Here is a 15,435-nt window from a genome sequence, read left to right as displayed (position 1 = left end):
GACAGGGAGATCGGAAACCACACCGGCAGTAAGTTCGGGACTGGGAGATCAGACACCACCCCGGCAGTAAGATCCGGACAGGGAGATCGGACACCACACCGGCAGTAAGATCAGGACGGGAGATTGGACATGACACCGGCAGTAAGACCGGGACAGGGAGATCGGACACCACAACGGCAATAAGATCGGGACGGGGAGATCATTTAGAGCTTCATAGGTCAGTAATAGAATTTTATAATCAATGTGAAATTTAACTGGTAACCAGTGCAGGGTTGATAAAACTGGACTGATATGGTTGAACTTTCTGGTTCTTGTGAGACTCTGGCTGCAGCGTTTTGGACTAACTAGCTTGTTATGGCTTTTGCTGGGACGTCCATCTTTACAGTAATCTAGCCTTGAAGTAATAAAAACATGAACATGATCATGCATTTCTTAATTTAGCGATATTGTGGAGATGCAGGAAAGCTGTTGTAGTGATAATAGTTATATGTGCTTTGAAGGACAGTTCAGCGTCTATCACAACACCCAGATTTTTAACAGATGAGCTTGAACTGAGAAACTATTCTAATTCTAACTATACTATAAGTTTAAGTGTTAAGATAGCCAGTTTGTTTCTAGCTGCTTTTGGACCAAGAAGAAGAACCTCTGTTTTATCTGAGTTAAGTATGAGAAGGTTACTTGACATCCAGTCTTTTACATGTCTTTTACACAGTCCTCAATCTTGCCACGTTTGATTTTATTATCTGGTTCACTTGATATATATATATATATGAGTGTCATTGGCATAGCAGTGGAAATTTATACTGTGTTTACAGATAATGGTGCCTAATGGTAGCATATACACTGCTCAAAAAAATAAAGGGAACACTTAAACAACACAATATAATTTCAAGTAAATCAAACTTCTGTGAAATCAAACTGCCCACTTAGGAAGCAACACTCATTGACAATCAATTTCACAGCTGTTGTGCAGATGGAAAAGACAACAGGTGGAAATTATTGGCAATTAGCAAGACACACTCAATAAAGGAGTGGTTCTGCAGGTGGGGACCACAGACCACTTCTCAGTACCTTTCTGCTTTCTGGCTGATGTTTTGGTCACTTTTGAATGTTGGTGGTGCTTTCACACTCGTGGTAGCAGGAGATGGACTCTACAACCCACACAAGTGGCTCAGGTAGTGCAGCTCATCCAGGATGGCACATCAATGCGAGCTGTGGCAAGAAGGTTTGTCTGTCAGCGTAGTGTCCAGAGCCTGGAGGTGCTGCCAGGAGACAGGCCAGTACACCAGGAGACGTGGAGGAGGCCGTAGGAGGGTGACAACCCAGCAGCAGGACCACTAAATTATTATTATTATTGTGCTAAATAGTGGTCTAAGATTATTCTTATTGATTTCTACGAGAGAGGAGAGATATGCTGAGCGTGCTGCAGTAAAAGCTCTATAAGGCTAGTAAATAAGGCTCTTTCCAGGTGGACTGGAACACTTCTAGTTTAGTCAGGCGCCTTTTCTCTCTAGTTGTCTGGCAGTATGTTTAAAATCGGGACGGGGAGATCGGACACCACAACGGCAATAAGATTGGGACGGGGAGACTGGACACCACCCCGGCAGTAAGGTCGGGACGGGGAGATTGGACACCACACCGGCAGTAAGATCAGGACGGGGAGACTGGACACCACACCGACAGTAAGGTCGGGATGTGGAGATCAGACACCACACCGGCAGTAAGATCAGGAGGGGGAGATCAGACACCACCCCGGCAGTAAGATCAGGATGGGGAGATCAGACACCACACCGGCAGTAAGGTCGGGACGGGGAGATCGGACACCACCCCGGCAGTAAGATCAGGACGGGGAGATCAGACACCACACTGGCAGTAAGGTCGGGACGGGGAGATCGGACACCACACCGGCAGTAAGGTCGGGACGGGGAGATCGGACACCACACCGGCAGTAAGATCGGGACGGGGAGATCGGACACCACACCGGCAGTAAGGTTGGGACGGGGAGATCGGACACCAAACCGGCAGTAAGATCGGGACAGGGAGATCGGACACCACACCGGCAGTAAGGTCGGGACGGGGAGATCGGACACCAAACCGGCAGTAAGATCGGGACGGGGAGATTGGACACCACACCGGCAGTAAGTTCTGGACGGGGAGATCGGACACCACACCGGCAGTAAGTTCTGGAAGGGGAGATCGGACACCACAACGGCAGTAAGATCAGGACGGGGAAATCAGACACCACACTAGCAGGCTGGCTTCACTGTTCCAGGTTTTATAACAGCACTGCTGAACCTACAGTGGTGGGCTGAGGGGTCTGAGGGGTCTGAGGGGTTTGAGGGGCATCATAACTGTGTCCTCCTCTTATTTTTTAAATGGCTACGTTGTTATTTAGCAAAAGTTATTTTAAAAAAGACGGTTCTTCAAGGGTTCTTTCGTAAAGAAAATGGTTCCATATAGAATCATAAACACTCAAAGATCCCTTTGCATGATTAAATGTTTGTCTGCATCGTGAAATGGTTCTTCAGATTGATGAAGAATGTGTTGTAGATGGTTTCTATAGAGAACCTTTTAGAAAAATAATGCCAAAAATGGTTCATCTGTTATTATAAGCGAGTGTTATAACATTTTTTGGTATAAGGAACCCTTTACTATCTTTACTAAGAGTGCAGCCTTGTTTATTCCTGTTTCTACGCCACACTTGTGACTTATGCTTTCACTTAAAAACAGAACCTCTGGGTTTTTTATCCCTGCAGGGCAAAACAAATACGAGCTCCTAAAAATATACACACATACGTCATTAAACCAGCTGCAGCGGGTTCTGCGTTCCTACTGAAGCGCTGACTCCGATGCTTCCACGCCGGGAAAGATCAGAGACGGCACAGCAGCCTTATTTGCAGAACAGCAGGGAGTGATGGACAGGTGAAGGTCAGAGAGCCAAGCTGTAGAGCTAAAGCCATTCAAGCCTGACTGCAGAATCTATAAACAACAACAACAGCAACAACAACAATAACAACAGTGACAACAATAATAAAATAACACCAACATGTGTAGCTTGCAAGTTAATAGCTGTAGAACCTTTTTGGTACTATAAAGAACCATTTTATAAACAGAATTCGTGGTTCTGAATAGAACCCTTTACTAAAGAACCGTCTTAAACACTTAAACAGTCTCCGGTGATTCAGCCTTACTGGGCGTGTTTGTTTATTAGTTTCTGTTACGTTTTTAATCGTTTTAAAACTTTTTGGTAATATTAATGACTTTATTCAGACTAATAATTTTATTAAGATTAATAGCTTTATTAATATTAATAACTTTTTTCAGATTATTAACTTTATTAAGAGGAATCTCCAGCTGAACGTCTCCCTGGAAACCGCTCCGTCGTTTCCTGGCAGAGTTGCGTAAATGAACGTGATTACGTAAAGGATGACGTGCCGGTTTCGACTTCAGGGCGAGGCTACAGGGGCGATATTTAAATGGGGCGGGGCTACCCTGCGCGGCGCCGTAGGAGGGGAGGGGCTACAGAGAGCGACGTTTGGGAAAGGGGGCGGGTCTATGAAATACACAAAGACCCACTCAGCACACGCGCATGATTAATTTCCCTTATTTTATTATTAAATCTCTCATCATAAAATGAATTTAACTTTTTTACTACATGAATATGAATTAAAATGTATGTTTTTTTATCGCCTGTCTGTAAAACACTGTGAGGTCTGTAAATAAAGATATTATTATTATTCTTTTACTTATTTGCTCATCTTTAAGTGCTGTGACACTTTGTCGAATATAAATGTAAATTTGTCGTGTTAATAAAACAAAAACTGAACTGTATTGACATCAAAAACCGAGAGTGAGTGTTTGATGGGCGGGGCTTTAAAGAGCGTCACGCTTTGGGGACATTCAGTGAAACAGAACCCAGCCACATTAAAGGGGAATTCCACCCACCTTTCAAAATTCTTCCACAATTCAGTGTTTAAATGCTTAATTCTAGAAAAAATTACCAGGTGTCTTTACAGTGGTGATGATGGGAACCAGGCGTCGCCATGACTACAACACAGATATAGACATTTTATTTACCATCCAGAACCACCGGAGAACCTACACGAGTCTTCTGAGCTTATATGGAATGTTGATGATGGAAAATAGTGGAAAATCTGGAATAATCAGTTTTCTTTGGGGACTATTTTGCCCCACAGCGCCCTGCATGTCTCCCTCCACCATGAATGGAGTTGAAGTTCTCTAAACTCTCATAAAACAGCGTCTCAGTCATCAGGCAGTGAATTCAGAACCAGTTCATGTAGGAACTTTCTGTGAGGAGCTTTTAGAGGGGGACGTCTGGTTCCTATCACCACCACTGTGAACAGTTCTGACTCGGTACGTTTATCTAGAACAGAGAGTTTCACACCCAAACCGCTCTGTTTACATCTTATCGAGTGTATCACGCGCTCTTTAAAAAACTTTAATACTTTGAAAAAAATGGTTCTATACAGCACCGGAAAGGGTTCTCATGTTCTCCATCAAGCTAAAGAACCATCTAAGCATGTGTTCATGGTTCCATGTAGAACCACTGCTTTACTATAAAAACCCAAATGACGTATGACTCAGTTTGGATTTCCCTGTAATAGAGTTTAATAGAATAAAGGGTCCGTGTAAAAATGCATATGCATGAGTTGGGGGCGGGGCGATAGAGGGGGCGTCGCCGCTGTGATGGGCGGGGCTTTAAATCTGTTTTTGAGCCGTTTCTCCGACCTATCGCCATTTTGTGGTTGTTTTGTGCTGAAGGCAGCGCCGCTTAAATCCGCAGATTAAACCCAACCAGCCGCTCAAACTCCGTTACCGTCCGAAAGGAAAGGGAATCTTATCGTATGTCCGCTATCCAGAACCTCCAAACCTTCGGTAAGACCACTCAGAACCGAGCCTTTACCGACTTTATCCAGGAACGGGCTAGGCTAACGCTAGCGCAGTGGGGGAAGGGCGGAGGACTCTGACAGAAAACGAGGAAAATAGTTATAAAAACACAGATTTTCGCTAATATATCAGTAACGTGTGTTTAAGATTAATATATAGATCTTTAAAACTGCGCGACAGTTCAAACAAACCGTGCTTACGCGAAGGTTTTAGCTGGATCATTAGCTGACCCACGGTTTTTGGTTGCTGTAGTTGCTTTATTATTTATTTTAACACCTTATTCACTCCTAACGACGAAATATGCCGTAATGTGATCATACGAAACGATGACATGAGGCAAAAACTAGCATAAAATAACTTAACCCGAGTCTCTCGTTCGAACTCTCCGGTCCACCTTAAATGGCGCAGCAGTTCTATTCCGGCGGCTGAGGCCACACAACGAAACTGCTGCGCCGCTTAAGGTGGAACGGCGAGTTCGGGCGTGTGAGGAAAATATGAGCTGGGAAAAGAAACCGGACCATGTACATGCCATGTCAACACCCTAACTGCGTATTTTGTTTAATTTGATTCTATTACTTTATTTTTCTGGATAAACTTCGCTTAGCCCGAGCCTCCTGGATTGTTGGGCCTCGACCTCTAACGTTCTTGTTTGTTAGCCTCTAAATTCGACGCTTCGCTTCGGATTTTCCTTTTTTGGCTCAACAATCGCACATTTATTGACCACTTTAGCTCATTTCTATATTCCTGTGAGCTTTATTTGTGTATTCTGTCGCATCCTAATCCTCTAAGTAGCTTAGGCCTCAGCCAGTTCTCTAAAATGCCCTGAATCTATTGATTTATATTTAGGTTTTGAGCAATCAGCCCAGAAATATGACTCCTGTGGTCGAGGGGCTGTGGCTGGGCTGATATGGTGGGCTAAATGTGGATGTTGCCTAATCATCCTGATGAAGGCGGGGGTTACAGGCTGAAGCCCTCATTGCTAATCCTTTTGATTTAAAGGACTAGTTCACTAAACTGCTTACATTCCCAAATGGAACGGTTATATTTAGGAATAGGGGTACGTGTATAGACCTATTTCCTGCTGAAGTTTCTTCAGATTCAGCCTTTCTAAAAATGGGCCGATAGGTCACTGAAAAGGGTGGTTCTGCTGTGACGATGCCAAGCCTGACTTTTCAGTGCTGTATAGAACCTGTTAAGCATGAAATTGTTCTAAAGGAAAACATCCCGTTCTTTAAAGGGTCTGATCTGTGTGTGGATTTGTGTGGTAAGGTGAACCGTTCCGTCTGTTGGGCTCTGTGTCGCTGGGAACATGCGGCTCTTCCCGCTGCTTTTCCAGGTCCAGTTTGTTTACACCTCCTGTTCTTCTGTCCTGTTTCTCCTCAGACCCCTTTGCTGATGCAACTAAGGGTGATGATCGGCTCCCAGCTGGGACTGAGGACTACATCCACATAAGAATCCAGCAGCGGAACGGCAGGAAGACTCTGACCACTGTTCAGGGCATTGCCGACGACTATGATAAGAAGAAGCTAGTCAAGGCCTTCAAGAAGGTAAGCCTGTCTGTTTAGGCATGCTGTATGAATCGCTGGGTGAAGGTTGAGCCTTGTTCTTACAAAAACCTCTAACATCTGCAGAAATTTGCCTGCAATGGGACAGTGATTGAGCACCCTGAGTATGGTGAAGTGATCCAACTGCAAGGTGACCAGCGCAAGAATATCTGCCAGTTCCTGACTGATGTAAGTGGATTTTCTTGTTTTTCTTTTGCACTTGGATTGCGCTTAAATTCTGGGCTGAGCGAGACCGCCGTTGGGCTTAATCTTGGTCTGAAACTGGCCATGTCTCTTGTTTTACTCGCTCTCTCTCTGCCTCTCAACAGATTGAACTGGCCAAAGAGGAGCAGCTCAAGGTCCACGGTTTCTAGAAGTGTCGCTGACCCACCCCCACCCTGACCCCAACACTGACCCCCACCCCACCCCCTCACCCCTTGCTGGTACACCCCCCTCCCCGTCCCCCAGCCCCGTACATAACAAACACTGCAAATGAAAGTGATGACGTCTGATCCGAGACTCTCCAGCAGAAGGGCTTCGTTATTGGAAAGCCCCGTCCAGCTACATCATGGACAGTCAGTAACACACATAATGCGGGATGAATGGTGATTTATTATTTCTTTATCCCCCTCTCCCCCCTTTCTCCTCTCCTTTTTTTTTTTTTTTTTTTGTTAATCTTGTGCTTTCAAGCGCAGTTTCATGTCTTTTTGTTTTGTACAACATGTTTCAATAAAAATCCTCTATGCTACATTTTGCACAATCCTCCGGTTGTTGGTTTAAGTGGGGTTGGGCTGGGGGTTAGGTTCACGTGAAGACTGACCAAGAGCTGATGTTTTGTTTAATACATCCGTGTTTATGATGTGGGCCGGCCTGCCGCAGGATCATGCCAGGGCACCGAGCGCGGAGAACCCACCTTAACTTTAGTATTTGCTTCTGATCCCTTTTATTTTCCACTCTTATTTTTAAATATGCATAATTTAACTTTTCTAAACTTGTAATAGTTTTGTTTTGACTGGAATAAACTAAATATCCCTTACCAGCCTCGCTCTGCGGTCGTGATTTAAACCAGGCTTTTCACCTCTAAAAACGGCTGAAGGTATCGGCGCCGCTCCGGTAAACGGGTCTCTGGGCTATTAGTAGCTTCTGTGTTCAGGTCAACGGTAGAATCATGTTTCTTGTACGTGGGACCTTCTGGAATTGGGCTGATGCCACCAGCAGTTCAGCTGGTGTAGAGACTTCACAGAATGCAGTTAGCATTTTTTATTATTATTATTATTATTATTATTATTATTAGTGTTGTATGTATCTTCTGCAGTAACGTGGTCTGAGAGCTCAGAGTATGGAGCCGGTCTGGTGTGATGACCGTGTTCTGTAAGCGCTCAGCAGGTCCAGGGTTGTTCTGAAATTATGGATTGGTTCTCTGAGATTATTGAAGGCTTCAAAAAAGTGTGTAAATACATACCAAGCAGTCCACCACCTTATAGCTACTCACTGTCCACTTTCTCAGCTCCACTTACTGTATAGCTGCACTCTGTAGTTCTACAGTTACAGACTGTAGTCCATCTGTTTCTCTGATACTCTGTTACCCTGTTCTTCAGTACTCAGGACCCCCATGGACCCTCACAGAGCAGGTACTATATAGGTGGTGGGTCGTTCTCAGCACTGCAGTAACACTGACCTGGTGGTGGTGTGTTAGTGTGTGTTGTGCTGGTATGAGTAGATCAGACACAGCAGTGCTGCTGGAGTTTTTAAACACTGCGTCCACTCACTGTCCACTCTATTAGACACTCCTACCTTGTCGGTCCACCTTGTGTATGATGTAAAGTCAGAGGCTTTGGTCGTCTCTCTTCTGGTTGTCCTGCCCACAGGACGCTGTTGGCTGGATAATTTTGGTTGGAGGACTGTTCTCAGTCCAGCATCAACACTGAGGTGGTTAAAAACTTCAGCAGCACTGCTGTGTGTGATCCACTCAGACCAGCACAACACACTAACACCACCACCACGTCAGTGTTACTGCAGTGCTGAGAATGACCCACCACCCAATTAGTACCTGCTCTGTGAGGGTCCATGGGGGTCCTGAGCACTGAAGAACAGGGTAACAGAGTATCAGAGAAACAGATGGACAACAGTCTGTAACTGTAGAACTACAGTGCTGCTGTACTCTTAGCAAAAAGTGTTCTGTGGCTTGTAACAGGAACCTTTTCAAGGATGGTTCTATATAGAACCATATACACCACGTTCTCCATCAATCTAAAGAACCATTTAATCATGCAAATGGTTGCAGCTTCTAATATCTAATAAAGTGGTATTAACCACATTACCTGTGAAATCGGGCTGGGTTTAAATGGTTTAAATGGGTTTAAATGGTTTTAAATGAGCGTGAAAGGCTGGAACTGTAATCTGACCGACTGAGCGCGGCTCATTAGTGATGCCTGACTCAGATCCAGTGAGTGAATCAGCTTCTTTTAGAGTTTAATTAAAACGGAGTTCGTTTGTGTCCCACAGTGGACTCTGGCTGGAGAAACGTCTCGAGGATTATTTATGAATATTTATTTAAGCCGCCACATTTTAAAATACAGAACATCTGCAGGGGTCCACAACAAAGCAGCAGGAGCCTGACCACTCCAGCAGAATGAGATTTAACCCAATAAAGAGAATTAGGAGCTCAATATTAATGACTAACATGGAGCTGAGTGTGAATAGATCGCTGTGCATGCTGATTTGCTCCAGGAGAAGATTTGAAAACATCTCCGTTCAGTCTTACGCACAGCTGTGAATCATTAGCATTACCCTCATTGTTCTGCCATGTGTCATTATAGTGATTTATCATCATCACTGGTCATAGTAGCATGGTCATCTGTATACAGTCTATATAACAACACCTGTATTATATTATTATATTATATTATATTATATGGCCAGTGAGTGTTTGTTTTCCTGTTTATTAAAGAGGAACTCCACTGATTTTCCAAAATTCCTGCGTTATTAACTGGTTAAAATGTAAACAGAGATTCATTGGGTTTGGTGTGAAATGGTTCAAATGTCTTTACAGTGGTGGTGATGGGGACCAGACATCACCATCCCTACAACACAGATATAGGCACTTTATTTACCATCGAGAACCACCAGAGAACCTACACGAGTCTTCTGAGCTTATAGGGAGTGTTGATGATGGAAAACAGTGGAAAATCTGGAATAATCAGACGTCTGGTTCCTGTAAAGACGTCTGAACCACTTCACACCAAACCGCTCTGAATCTCTCTGTTTGCACCTGAAACACTGAGTTATGCAGCAACACACGCAAACCCATCCGTCACTGAATGGAGAGAAATTACAGTTTAAAGCTGATGAATTCATGCAGCTCAGCTACAAAGCACATAGTACCTGCCTTAATAACATCTTTATAACAGCATATTTGTTTACACACGCATGATGTCATCAGTAATTACAGGCTCAGTGTGGAAATGTGCGTCATTTCATTTCAACGTGAGCGTTTGTGCCTCTTCCTGACGAAACCAGAGATGCTTCCAGCTCAGTGTGAACAATGTCCTCAACAATGATAATAACAGCTTTATTAATATAGTCAGCCTAAATAACACTATGATCAAAAGGTGATCTGATTATGGAAATAATGCTGTAACATAAGCACAAAATATGCAGTGATTCAATTAAAGAGAATAAAAATAGGGAACAAAGTTAAATAAAATCAGATAAATAAAACAGAAAAGGTATAAAAGTGTAAAAACTCAGTAAAAGGGAAAAGGGTCTATTGGCATGTTGGTATTCGGGTGTCATGTTCCACGTCTGTCCAGTAGGGGGCAGCGTAGGAGTGCAGTATCTGTGAGTGACGGCCTTCAGAGAGCCCTTTTAGCTCCATCACGTCTGCACTGTTTCTCACAACAGGGAATAAGCCCTGCCATGCGGTTAGCACTGTGCTAATCGCTGGGGTATAAGCTGTTCCTTGTTAGTGACATTAGCCTCGTAGCTCTGGCGCTAAAACCTGAAGAGCGTCTCAGCTGATCGACTAAAGGAATGGGGGAGGAATTGGATTCATCGGCTGAAATATCACTATAAGAGGTGATTTCAGGCAGGGGTGTCCAGTCTTTACCAACAGAGGGCTGGAGTTCACCTGATTCTACCTGTCAAATCAGCTGGTCTCAGTCTTTGAGCAGCTGGGCCGTGGCCAGACTGACAGCCCAAGTCTGATTTCTGTCAAATCCAGATTGTATCCAGGTTGATTTTGCCCGTCTGGACAGCAACTCCGATTTTCGTCTGATCAGACTTTCATGGATGTGTCCCAGTCTGGACGCTCAGATCGGATGTCAAAGTGTCTTGTTTTTGTCACTCGGCACTCAACAAGCAGCGACGATGTCGAATCCAGAGTGATGAAGTGCTGGGATTGAAGAAGAGCTCCTGAGACTGATGATGATGGAGACTTCTGAGGAGTTTGGATGGGAGATGATGCTCCTCCGTCTCTCCTGCATCCGCGTTTGAAATCCACGTCACCAGCATAGCTACCCATGTCGTTACCGCGGCAACCCATGCAGATAGACCGGTGATGTCTGAACACACAAATCTGATCTGATCACTTATAAATAACAGAGCGGACAGTCGCAGTCTGCAGTCTGCATGTATATATTTAAGTAGTAAGTAGTAGTAATAAGTAGTTGACGTTGGCGTAGACCAGCGGTCGGCAGCAGGCAGATGTGGCTCCACATAATAAAATAATCCTCCTTTACAGTAAATTAAAGCTCTGCTGGTCGTTCAACACAGTTTAACAGTAAATGGTCTGAAACGCTGGAGTTAATGTAGAACTGCTGATTCACCCTTTAACCCTGAAGATCAGCGCAGACTGATGGTCACCATAGCAACACAGACAACAGTTTCGCCCAGCTAGTAGCTACAAAACGGCAAAGAGAGAGATTTAAGACGAACATCGATAATTTGAGATGAATGGACTTATTTGTGTTTATAATCAGTCCAGCTGGTTTCCTCATATGTTTAATCAGCAATGAGAAACTGAAACACTAAACAGTCGTGAAGCTGAAGTCGCTTCTCTTTCTCCAGCTTTGATTGAATTTTCCCGTTCCACCTTAAATGGTGCAGCAGTTACTTTGAGGCGTCTCAGGCACCGTTTAAGGTGGAACGGGAACATGTGAACAAGAAGCTGGTGAATGAGAAGCGACTTCAGCCTCGTAAAACGTCCAACATTGAGAGACTCAAGTTTAGTAGAAACTGATCTACTTTACAGGAAAAGTTTCCTGCTGGAGATGCGAGAAAAGCAGCTATAGCTGAGCTGAAGATTAAAGCCGAGCAGAATAAGTCTGAGTTTTCGTTTACATATTTTTGTCATGCCTCAGGCGGTCACTACCAGCGCTCACAGTCTCCTGATTATTGAACAGACCTAGAGGACTAGAGGACGACCAACGCAAACTGCAGCAGCAGATGAGCTGTCGTCTCTGACTTTACATCTACAAGGTGGACCGACAAGGTAGGAGTGTCTAATAGAGTGAACAGTGAGTGGACAGTGACTGTAAGGATACACAGACCATTAAACTGTAGAAGAGTGTCGTGTTTATGTTCCGTGCAGGTGCTGTATTAAAGTTTCCGCTCTGTATGGTCCGTTGGTGATGGACCAGTTTCAGCTTTCAGTCTCTCTAATTTCCCTAATCTGCCTGAAGGAGGAGCAGATTATGCGAAACTGCGTACAGTCAAAATATTCATCTTCCCGCCGTCTCTGAGCTTCCATGCTTCACGTTTCCATATTAATGAGATGCTCAGTGAAGATAAGCCATGTGCTGTAAAGCTGAGTAGAGGATGCTTCAGGGAAACAGCTTGAGGTGATCTAGAACCAGTGCTAAATATACGAGTGCCAGTCTTTCTTCTGCCTTCTTGCCAAATACCCACAGTTTTCTCTGTGACATTTAAATACCAGATGGCTTATCTCTCTTTAAAGGAATTACTTTCTGTTTGAAGCTGCTGGAGGAAAAGGCCACGGTGGACCGGCTCTGTGGGCCAAGTGGAGAACCAGCGCACCAGATAGTGAGAGGGACGAGCGAAATGAGAGAAATTGCAGTCATTTGGCGGTTCTGTCTCAGTTATTTCTGAACCTCTAATGGAATGCAGTGTTACTGAGTTCCTGTTACTCACTCCTCTTCACCACTGCAGCTCCACTGGTTCCACAGTACACACCAGAACGCAAGAACACCAGAACGCCAGAACGCAAGAACACCAGAACACCAGAACGCCAGAACGCAAGAACACCAGAATGGCAGAATGCCAGAACGCAAGAACACCAGAACACCAGAACGCCAGAATGCAAGAACACCAGAACGCCAGAACACCAGAACGCAAGAACACCAGAACGCAAGAACACCAGAACGCCAGAATGCCAGAACGCCAGAACACAAAAACGCCAGAACACCAGAGTGCCAGAACGCCAGAACCGAAGAGTTCAGGCAGTGCAGCTGAAATAACTTCACATTAATGTGCGTTAAATGCTGTAATAAGCATGAATTCAGTCAAACAGTCCAAATAGTTTCAGTTCAGTAAAATAAAATTCAGTCCAGTTCAGTTTGATTCACTTCAGTTCAGTTTGCTTCAGCTCACTTCAGTTCACTTTAGTCCATCCATCCATCCATCCATCCATCCATCCATCCATCCATCCATCTTCTAAGCCACTTATCCTCCTGGGTCACGGAGCACTTTACTTCAGTCCAAGTAATTTCAGTCCAGTTAAATTCAAGAACGTCCACTTCAGTCCTATTAAATTCATTTTAGTTCACTCTAGTTAACTCGGTTTATTAAACTCAATTAAATTTAGTTAAGTTTAGTTAAGCTCAGTTAGACCAATTGAATTTATTCTAATTAAGCTCAGTTTAATTCCGTTCAAATTTAGTTGTTCAGTTCAGTCCAATTAAGTTCAGTTCAGTCCAGTTAAACTCAGTTTAATTCAGTTCAATTTAGTCCAATTAAATTGAGTCCAGTTCACTCCAATTCATTCAGTCCAATTAAATTAGCTCAGTCGAGTCCAGTTCAGTTCAATTCAGTCTGATTAAACTCTGTTCAATTTAGCTCAGTTCAGTTTACTCCAATTAAATTCAGTCCAGTTCATTTCAGCTGGGGTCCATTCAGTAAACCTCAGGCATTTTCAGACAGAAGCTGTGTAAATGAAGTGGCTGCAGTAGTTTTCCAGAGAACTCTCCTGTTTTTCAGAGTGTCAGAATGGATCCTGCGCTTCCTGTGATTCTCTCAGCGTCTGAATGCTGAAAGCTGCTCTGCAGCGTTCCTCTTATTTTTTCTTCTACAGTCGGAGCAGCGAGGCTGAAAGTGTCCTCCGGCTGTCGCCAACTCACTTTCCTGCCTGAATGAGACTCGGACAAAAGGCGCAGAATGTGAGAAGAGTCTAAGAACCCACAGCGAATCAGGGAGTGGAGTGTTTGCTTTCATGCGCTTCTTTATTTGTCCGTTTCATCCCTGCTGGCAGTGCCGCCTGTAATCTTGTCATCGTGCTAAAGCTCCTGCAGATCCGGGCCTGGTCCCAACCTCGGCTCCATTCTCCCTCCCTCAGAACCGCCTCCCAAAAGCCTTTTATTGCCATGGCAACAGGACGTTTTGGCCCCCGCGCCGGTTTCGGACGCGCGGATCTTTATAACCGTGTTGAATCGCTGAATCGTTTTCCTGCGGATTGGCAGCTCTGTTTGGGAGCTGGTGAGGTGTTCTTTGGGCTTTGATGCTTTGTTTGGTGTCCCAGATAAAGTCCAGCCAAATCCACTCCAGCTTCTGCAGCGTATGGTCCTGGCCTCGCCATGGAATCTTCCTGCTTTGCACGGATTCAGGTTCCATTTACTTGCTTCATTTGCTAAATTGCAACTTTCACATCAATAAAATGCGGTGAATAGGCTGATAGATGCAGGTACGGGTAAGGACTGTTCACTCAAACATGAAGAAACTACACGTTCTACCAGCTGAAAGTCCAGTGAATTGGCGCTTTTAGTAGTGAAAGATTAATCAAGAACAGAAATCAAATAAGAAATAAGAATCCAGAATTAACAGTTATATCCAGTTCTGTTTGGCTCAGTTCATGTTGGTTGAATTCAGTTCATTTAATTTCAGTCATTTCATTTCCATTAAGTTGGAATGTTGGCGAATAATTTAATTAATTCACAGTTTAATTAATTTCGGTGCAATTGAGTTTGGTTTAGTTCAGTTTATTTTAATTCAGCTCAGTTCACTTTAGATCAGGTCAGTTCAGTTTAGCTTAGATCAGTTTAGATCAGTTCAGTTCTGTTCACTTTAGATCAGATCAGGTCAGGTCAGTTCAGGTCAGATCAGATCAGCTCAGTTCACTTAGATCAGATCAGGTCAGTTCAGTCCAAGTCAGTTAAAGTCAGTTCAGTTCTGTTCACTTTAGATTAGGTCAGTTCAGATCAGATCAGCTCAGTTCACTTTAGATCAGGTCAGTTCAGATCAGATCAGCTCAGTTCACTTTATATCAGGTCAGTTCAGGTCAGATCAGGTCAGTTCAGGTCAGATCAGATCAGCTCAGTTCACTTTATATCAGGTCAGTTCAGGTCAGATCAGCTCAGTTCACTTTAGATCAGGTCAGTTCAGGTCAGATCAGCTCAGTTCACTTTAGATCAGGTCAGATCAGCTCAGTTCACTTTAGATCAGGTCAGTTCAGGTCAGATCAGCTCAGCTCAGTTCACTTTAGATCAGGTCAGATCAGGTCAGTTCACTTTAGATCAGGTCAGTTCAGGTCAGATCAGCTCAGCTCAGTTCACTTTAGATCAGACTAGTTCAGTTCAGCTCAATTCAAGTCAGTTTATTTCATGTGTTTTGATATTAGCCTCCAGCTGTCCTCAACCTGGTCCTGTTCCAGTCTCTGAGGCTCGAGGGGGAACTTTATTGGTGAGGAGCAGTGCTGGGAGCTCTGGGGAGAACTCTGAACCTATTTCCTCTGAGCTGCAGGCTCTGTACATGC

General features: G+C 44.2%; 1 protein-coding gene across 1 annotated transcript; it reads left to right on the top strand.

Moving 5' to 3' along the window:
- Positions 1-4,733: 4,733 nt before the first annotated feature.
- eif1 (eukaryotic translation initiation factor 1) lies at positions 4,734-7,488 on the top strand. Its single transcript, XM_017716196.2, has 4 exons — positions 4,734-4,896; positions 6,292-6,455; positions 6,540-6,641; positions 6,782-7,488. The coding sequence occupies exons 1-4, from the start codon at positions 4,866-4,868 to the stop codon at positions 6,824-6,826; spliced, it is 342 nt and encodes a 113-aa protein (XP_017571685.1). The 5' UTR covers positions 4,734-4,865; the 3' UTR covers positions 6,827-7,488.
- The last annotated feature ends 7,947 nt before the right edge of the window (positions 7,489-15,435 follow it).

This window comes from Pygocentrus nattereri, chromosome 27 (genome assembly GCF_015220715.1).
Source record: "Pygocentrus nattereri isolate fPygNat1 chromosome 27, fPygNat1.pri, whole genome shotgun sequence".
Classification (NCBI taxonomy): domain Eukaryota; kingdom Metazoa; phylum Chordata; class Actinopteri; order Characiformes; family Serrasalmidae; genus Pygocentrus; species Pygocentrus nattereri.
The sequence above is the reverse complement of the archived record's forward strand: the minus strand, read 5'-3'. Positions and strand labels throughout refer to the sequence as shown.

Coding starts and splice junctions, on each gene's coding strand:
- eif1 (XM_017716196.2), top strand. CDS start 4,866: ATGTCCGCTATCCAGAACCTCCAAACCTTCG. Junction 6,456..6,539: donor TAGTCAAGGCCTTCAAGAAG/GTAAGCCTGTCT, acceptor TAACATCTGCAG/AAATTTGCCTGCAATGGGAC. Junction 6,642..6,781: donor TCTGCCAGTTCCTGACTGAT/GTAAGTGGATTT, acceptor GCCTCTCAACAG/ATTGAACTGGCCAAAGAGGA.